At 28.9% G+C, this 8,094-nt stretch overlaps 1 protein-coding gene across 1 annotated transcript; it reads left to right on the forward strand.

Annotated features, from left to right (window-relative positions):
* The first annotated feature begins 2,672 nt into the window (after positions 1–2,672).
* Positions 2,673–3,503, forward strand: LOC101513413 (uncharacterized). Its single transcript, XM_004486610.4, has 2 exons — positions 2,673–3,022; positions 3,100–3,503. The coding sequence occupies exons 1-2, from the start codon at positions 2,857–2,859 to the stop codon at positions 3,339–3,341; spliced, it is 408 nt and encodes a 135-aa protein (XP_004486667.1). The 5' UTR covers positions 2,673–2,856; the 3' UTR covers positions 3,342–3,503.
* Positions 3,504–8,094: the final 4,591 nt, after the last annotated feature.

Raw genomic sequence — 8,094 nt, forward strand, 5'->3', positions numbered from 1 at the left:
GATGAATAAGAAAGCTTTGATAAAGAAAGCTTAAAAGAATTGTGTATACATAGATAATATGAATTATATTTACAAGGGAGACGCAAGAAATGAGAGAGTACCAAAGATAGACGGTTAAATGAGTATTAAAAAAATTCGTAAAATAAAATAATTTTTTTAATTAAATTAATTTGAAGCGGGTGGTTACTAAAGTAGTGTTTAAAAAACAATTATAAAAACTGTTAAGTCGTGGTGTTAGTGATTGTATTTTGCTGTTATTCTTCTTTTTTAACTGGCCACTAAATTCTCAACTCAACAGTTAAACCTCAAGTAGTGGTGTAGTGTATTTTTAATCCATTCTTTTTATTTTTATTCTTTTATTTTTTTAATTGGCCACTAACTTTTCAACTGACGCATGTACAAAGTCGTGTAACATAAGTTTAATTTTATTCTAAAAAAAGAGATATTATATTGTATAGATTACCTTTCAATTGGCCACTCAATTCTCAACCGTAAAATGTGAAATGTCAGGTCGTGCATTATATTTTATTTTTAATTGGTCATTCACTTCTGCATTTCGCATGTAATAGAAGTTTTATTTTTGTCTTAAAAAATTCTTTTATTTTTAATTTATTTTTCTTATTTTTTAATTGGCCATTAACTTCTCAACGGATACATGAAATAAGTCGTGGTGTATTGTATTTTATTTTTAATTTTTTTAATTGACCATTAAATTGTATCGTGGACAAAGATCGTAACAGAAGTTTTATGCTTTTCTTAAGCTTTTTATTTTTAATTCATTCATTTTATTTTTTTAATTGGTCATTAACTTCTCAAGAATAAACACGTATTATTTCTATTAATAGAAACTTATATTTTCTTAACACTCTAGTTTGTTGACACGTGTCAAACTTGCCAATTTATCATGTTTGCTTTATTATAATGTATAGATATAAAAATAGAAAAAGAAAAGGCTTCTTGTCGATGGATGGAAAATGTGGTAAGGTGGAAATTGGAATAAATCGAAAGTAATGGTATTTAAAATCAACTGGGTTGACCGACCTAGTAGGAAAACGTATACCAAAATATATTATCACAATATATGAGTCAAGAGAGGATTAATTTTGGTGAACATTTTTCTAACCAACATCCGATAAAAATTTAATATCTCATACTTTTTATTTATTATTTTAAAATAAATTATAAAAGGCTCAGAAGAATTTACTTTGGCAAATATGGATTCGATTAAAAAAGACAAATAATTTTATTTTATGTATTCTTTTAAAAGTTAGGAATGTAGATGTGAGATTAATCAGTATTTTTTATGTATTAATTATGGAGATATTAATATTATTCTCCTAGATAATGTTTGTAGAAGAGTTTCCCTCTGTCCTTATTGAATTTTTCATTTTATAAAAAAAAAATCTAGTTAAATTTAGAACAATTTTTGTAGGTAAAAAGCATTTAAAGCTCATAAATTTCTAAGGTTGTTTGTCAAGTGACTCAACATGGATCGTACCCCACCTAAGCCAACACAACGCTACAAACCGCAACCGCATTCATCCATTTGTGATTTCCAATTACTTTTACCAAAGCAAAAGCCAAACCGAACATTACATACATGCACACACCGACCCACTTTCAAGCCTCTTTCATTTCCAAAACCACATCATACCAGATCAATCTAGAAGCTCCATCAACCACCAATTAACTACTGCCATTCTTTTTCTTCTACCTCTTCACCACTCACCACACTCCACAATTTATTCATGATACAATTTTCTAATTTATTGTTTTCCCTTCTACTTTTTATTACTACAGATTAATCGTTTATTTTATTATATTATATTATATTATAATAAATTAGTTTTTTTATATTCCTTTAACATATTGAGTATTGACCATTATCTTATTTTATTGTAATGAATTATTTCCGTCATTTTTATAACAGATTGGTCATTTAAATATAAAACATGTACATCACTATGTTTGTTAGTTTTATTTTTGTCCAACTTAAAAACTGTATTATTTTGATGCTAATGTGATATCTACAAAGATTATAAATTTATAATTTTGTTTTTTATTTTTTAATTGAAAATACAAAACTTCCAATTAAATTAATTAAAGTTCTTCAATCCTTTTAAATTTATGAGATTCTAGCTTTTCAAACTAGCAGGCTGGATGTATCAAGACAGATTTTTATATTGTATTACGAAGGAGAAAATGATGGGTTTTATTTCTTCAACTGGGATATTGTAGGGGAAAGAAATCCTCAAATTTAACGAGTTGTAGTTCAATAAAAACCTATAAATTATAATCTTACATGAATTTGCAGCATGAAAAATTAATTAAATAAACACTTTTTTACTAAGTTTGAGGAAAAACAAGTATCATAATCATTTTATGATTTAAACGATATTTTGTTCTGCTATAAATCAGTAAGGTAAAAAACCAATTTATTAAACGTTTTTAGGTGTTAATAAAAAGAGTTGACATTATGAATTTGAAGGGATATGATTCAAATATCATATAAAATAAAACAATTGTAAACAGGTTATTTTTTTATTATTAATAATAATATTGTTTAAATTTCTTTTAAAAAAGTAAGATAAAGGTCCAATTTTTTTTTTAGAAAAAAAAACTATTTTGTTACATAAATTAAGATAAATGGTCAATTTAAACCACGTCTATATAATTAAGATAAAAAAAACAATTGTAAATTATATTTCTTATTTATTCTCATGAAACTTGGCATCATAATCTCATCCACGTCTATATTTAAACCACTTTTTCTTGTTGTTGTTGTTTTGAAGTCAACTCAAATCCATTAAAGAGACAAACTCTCACTCACTCCTTCTTTTGCTTCAACTTCAACACATGGCTTCTTTCTCACAGGGTATTGTTTTAACCACAGCCATGCTTGTCTCAAGCACCGTGCTTTATCTCGTTTTTTCAAAACAAAACATTACCCCAACATATATTTATGGAAATCACGTTTCTCATGATTCTAACAGAAATATTTTGAGCTCTTGTTTGTATTCAGGTAAACCATTATCTCTTCTTTTCATTCACCTTACTTTGTGGACGAAAATTTCTTAATGTGTTGTGTTGTTTTTTTAGAGGAAAAGAAGAGGGAGAGAAAGATGATGAAGAAAAAGAAGAAGAATGTTAGATTTGAAGAAAGTGTGAAGGAAGTGAAAGAAAAGAGTGAAATAATTAGGAAAGAGAAACAGAGGAAGCGAAACAGAGTACAGAACAACTGCAAAAATGAAACGCAGAAAATTCGTGGAATTCCGGCGAACAGAATCGCTTTGTACAACGGGATTTTGAGGGACCAAAGACATAGGATGCAGTGTTCTTAATTATTTATTATACTCGTTCTGTACATTTGTTTTTGGAACAAAGGAAATCCGTATATTACTCTTGCTCTGTTTTTTTATTTTATTTAATAGTTTTGTGGTTAGGGTATTAACACACAAAAAGGAAAATAAAATAAATCGATTCTTCGTGTGGTTGTAGAGACATGTTCACCAATGTTCACGATTCAATATGATTTTGTGATCCAACTCAACGCTAGTTTTTTTTTTTTTTAGACGAAATGGAAATAATAGTTACCACGTAAAATGGTCTATACTAAAAAAATTAGTCTTTAATAATAATTTTCGTAGTCTGATTTTAGTTTTTATTCTTAAATCAACTAATGTGTATTTTTCTAAATTTTAAATAATTTTTATAAGTATATATTTAATAAATAATGAATTAAATATAATTTTTAAATAAAAAACTATTTATAAAAATAACTTTAAGGATCCAAAACAACAAAAATAAAAATTTATAAATTAAATTTTGAGCTAATTTTTGTCTTTTTAATAGCAACTAGTATCTAATACTTTGGTACAATAAAATGTAATTTTTTTAGTATGTTACAATATTAACCAATATTTCACATTGGAAAATAATGATGATATTGTAAAAGTGTTAATTTGGAAAATTGAAGAAAAAAAATTGATACTTAAGAGATTAATTGTTAGACACCCCTATGACCATATGAACCTATCTAGTGCAAAGTTTACAATAGACATATAGAAATTTTATGGACAAATTAATATTGATTTGTGAAAATTTTAAATTAAAGATATATTATATAATCAAAATTGTAAGAGGCACAATAAAAATGTTACCAATGTCTTATTTATTATAAGAGAGGATGGTCTTATTGAAATATGAGAAGTATATCCTCGGGACATTGATGCATTGTAATGGAAAATAATTATTTATTGCTAATATATTTGTGATAGCACACAAGCATTGGTTGGGATGTAATGTGTGTAGTTAAATTACATTAATGGTTGAAGAATTTGATGAAAAAGTCAAAACATAAGTTGGACCATAATTTTCAATTTAGTTTTTTACATATAAGAATTTTTGAATTATTTAACTTCAAGTAAAATGTATCTTTTATAATAAAAATGAAATTAAGTTGTTTAACTTTAAAAATAGATACGAAAGCGTTGAGATAATTTTATAAGACTAATTTTAATTTTAATTTTTTATAAATATAATTTAAATAATAGCTATAAGAGCACTTAATACTTAAGGTGTAGATTCAAATTCACAATACCCATATTTTCTCCATATTTTAGGGTATATCAATTTCACAATTAGCATCTTTTAAAAAATAAAGTAATTTAGATTATTGGTTTTATTAAAATATATTGCTTAAAAAATTAAATATCATCAAATCTATTTTTTTATGGTAAAAATTAAGTTAAATTATAATATAAAAGGAAATTTTGACTTCAATATTTAATAGACTTAATAATTATTAATAAATAAATAGTTTTCTTTCATCACATTCACCGTCCAATTCTATATGAGAACTACTTTATTTTTTATTTGACAAATGCCCAATTCGATATATATGTTTTTTTTATCCTTTAACAAACATTACAAATAATGGACTCTTCCCGTTAAGACACAGCCTCCCGAATCCCGATATGCCCTTTCCTTGAGCGTAATGCTATTCGCACCTGCATTGCTTTATAATACGCCTCCAGCGTTCTTTTTTTTGGTGAACTACGCCTCCAAGCATCTAAATAAACTTTTTGGTGTCTTTTCTTGGGCACTACTATTCGCACCCACTAAATAACTACAAGGTAACAAAAATTATGTAAAAAAAATATAACACAAATCAATTGTATTATTTTAACACACCAAAATAGACATCGCATACCAATAAGTGTAGACATTGAACTTGATGTAAGAAAAAAAACATCCAAAGAGAGAAAAATATAATATAAAAATCAAAAATCGTAGAAAAATATAATGTTGATGTTACTAGTTGTGTCCAAAGATCATTTCACAAACACAATTTAAGAGGAAAAAAATTTAACACGTTAAAAATCATTTTTTATATAAAAATGCCAAACTATCTAACTAGTATCAGACCCTGATTTTGCTTGATGGGGGAGCAAAAATGACTTGGATCAAGTGGATTAAGTCTAGTGGTGGAAACTCATAATTTGTTGAGACAAACTCTCTATTTTAAAGTTTTGATGAAAATAAACAAAAGTTAATTAAGAATGTTAATTATGATTCTAAATGTTATGTTAATTTAACTTGTGCTTTTGAGTGGATTTAATTAAGAACAGAATCAAACAAAGCAAAGAAAACAACAACAAGAACACTAAAACAAAGAAAGAGCTACAGCCTCGAAAAATTTCATCACAGCATGTTGTTCAAAGTTTATCTACATCGTTAACAAAGAATCTACTCTAGAAATCACTCATATCTAACAAACACATGGCAAGGAACAAGTACAAATAATCCAGACTCAAAAAGGACATTTGATCGCAAAGATTAAAGAGTTCAAACATGGACAAAAGTCATGACGGCTTAAGAACTCCAAAATTCAAATGTCAAAGAAAACTTGATCAAACTGGGTATATGACAAGACAAGAACAAAGAAAATACAGAACATTCAAAACGGGAACTCCAGAATGATTATTGAAGCTCAAGAACGTTCAAACTGATAAAACCAAGAACGTTAATCATTCTCCGTTTTCTGCACATCAACAGCAGCCTTGCATCCTCTCTGTTTCAGTCTGCAATTCGCTTCAAAACTTCTCCAACCTCCTCTAGCTACACTCAAGACTAAAGACAGATAATGTACCATCCAAGATCAATGAAGAAATGTCAAAGAAAGGACAAAAATGCTTTCAATGCTAAAACATCAAAAGTCAAAAAGCTGTTTTCAAAGCAACATTATTTTTATTCTAAAAATAATGTTTTAGTCAAAAAAGCATGGCCTCTCCAACAGCTATTTCGTACATCTCCAGCCTATAAATAGAAGGCCATTATCTCAGTTCTCAGCAAGAAATTCAAGTGCAAAGTAATCAACATTATACAATCACACTTAAGCTTGAAATTCTGAAAAACAGAGGCAACATCATTTTCTGCAATTCGCGAAACATCCACTGCTGCACATTCACATATCAGCTGCGAAATTGTCATTAGATACTCTGTAAAGAATCTATTCTCAAACAAGAGTTGAGCAATATCAGATTCTGTCAAAATTCAATCATTTGTAAAACTCAAACTATAAGAGTTTCTTTATAGTTTGTTTAAGATTGCTTCCTATCAAGGTTAGATAGGTGTTGTGATTGCTTTCTGGGTGGAAAGTAATTAAGAAAGAAATAGATCAAGGTTGATTTATTCTAGGTGTTGTAAGATTAAGAAGGTTCTTCATTTTAAACACTTAGTGGAAAATCTCACAGTGTGAGGACTGGACGTAACCCACGTTGGGTGAACCAGGATAAATCTGTGTGTGGTATTCTCCTTCCTTTCTCCTTCTTTATTATACTGCACTAATCATTTGATATAAAGTATAAACTAATTTTCTGCTAATTAAAGAACGTTCTCTGTTTTATAACATAAACCAAGAACGTTCTCCGTTTTCTGTTTTATAACCAAGATCATTCTTGAGTTATTTTCTTAAGTTTTAACAGGAATTTTTAAAAGGCATATTTACAAATCAAACCCCCCTTTCTTGTAAATCGACATTGTTACTTCAATTGGCATCAGAGCTCGGTCTCTAAAAAGTTCAAAAACACCTAACAAGTGTTAGAGAAAAGATCTAGAAGAATGTCGAAAGCAAAATACATTGTTGAAGGAGGATCCTCAAATCGACCTCCATTCTTTGATGGATCAGACTATTATTTTTGGAAAAACAAAATGCAGTTGTTCTTAAAATCTCAAGACACAGGAATGTGGCGCATCATTACAGATGGAGATTTCACACCAAGGGTTGATCAAGATGACTCGAATTCTGCTCTAAAAAAGGAAGCAGATTGGACAGCAGAAGATAAAGCTAAGGTACTTCTAAACTCTAAAGCTCAATTATTCTTATCATGTGCTTTAAGCAGGGAAGAAAGTGAAAGGGTAGATGAATGCACAACTGCAAAAGAAGTCTGGGATACATTGCAAACTCATCATGAAGGAACAAGCCATGTCAAAGAAACAAGGATAGACATTGGTATAAGGAAATTCGAATTGTTCGAAATGCAAGAAGGAGAAACCATTGATGAAATGTACTCAAGATTCACCACAATAGTAAATGAAATGCGCTCTCTTGGCAAAGCCTATACTGTGCAAGAAAGAGTAAGAAAAATCATGAGGTGTCTCCCAATCATTTGGAGACCAATGGTGACAGCTATAAGCCAAGCCAAGAACCTTGAATCACTGCCTCTGGAAGAACTAATTGGAACTCTAAGAGCTCATGAGGTAGTATTGCAAGAAGACAAACCAATCAAGAAAGGAAATGCAATAGCACTGAAAGTCTCTCAAGAAAAAATCACAGTTCCAGTTGAAGAGGAATCAGAAGAGAATGAACAAGGAGATGCTGATGAAATCGCGCTTCTCACTAGAAGAATTCAAAGAATGATGAGAAGAAGAGATCAAATCAAAAAGGGATTTCAAAACAGAAATCCTAAAACAGAGATTGACAAGAGTCAAGTCACATGCTTTGGATGCAACAAATTGGGACATTACAAGGCAGAATGTCCATCAAACAAAAATCCACCAAAACGATTTCCCTTCAAAAAGAAATCAATGATG

Source organism: Cicer arietinum, chromosome 1 (genome assembly GCF_000331145.2).
Source record: "Cicer arietinum cultivar CDC Frontier isolate Library 1 chromosome 1, Cicar.CDCFrontier_v2.0, whole genome shotgun sequence".
Classification (NCBI taxonomy): Eukaryota; Viridiplantae; Streptophyta; class Magnoliopsida; order Fabales; family Fabaceae; genus Cicer; species Cicer arietinum.

Excerpts from the sequence above, each read along its gene's own strand:
- LOC101513413 (XM_004486610.4), top strand. The coding sequence starts at position 2,857 with ATGGCTTCTTTCTCACAGGGTATTGTTTTAACCACAGCCATGCTTGTC. Across the intron at positions 3,023-3,099 it reads GAGCTCTTGTTTGTATTCAG|AGGAAAAGAAGAGGGAGAGA; the intron begins GTAAACCATTAT and ends TTGTTTTTTTAG.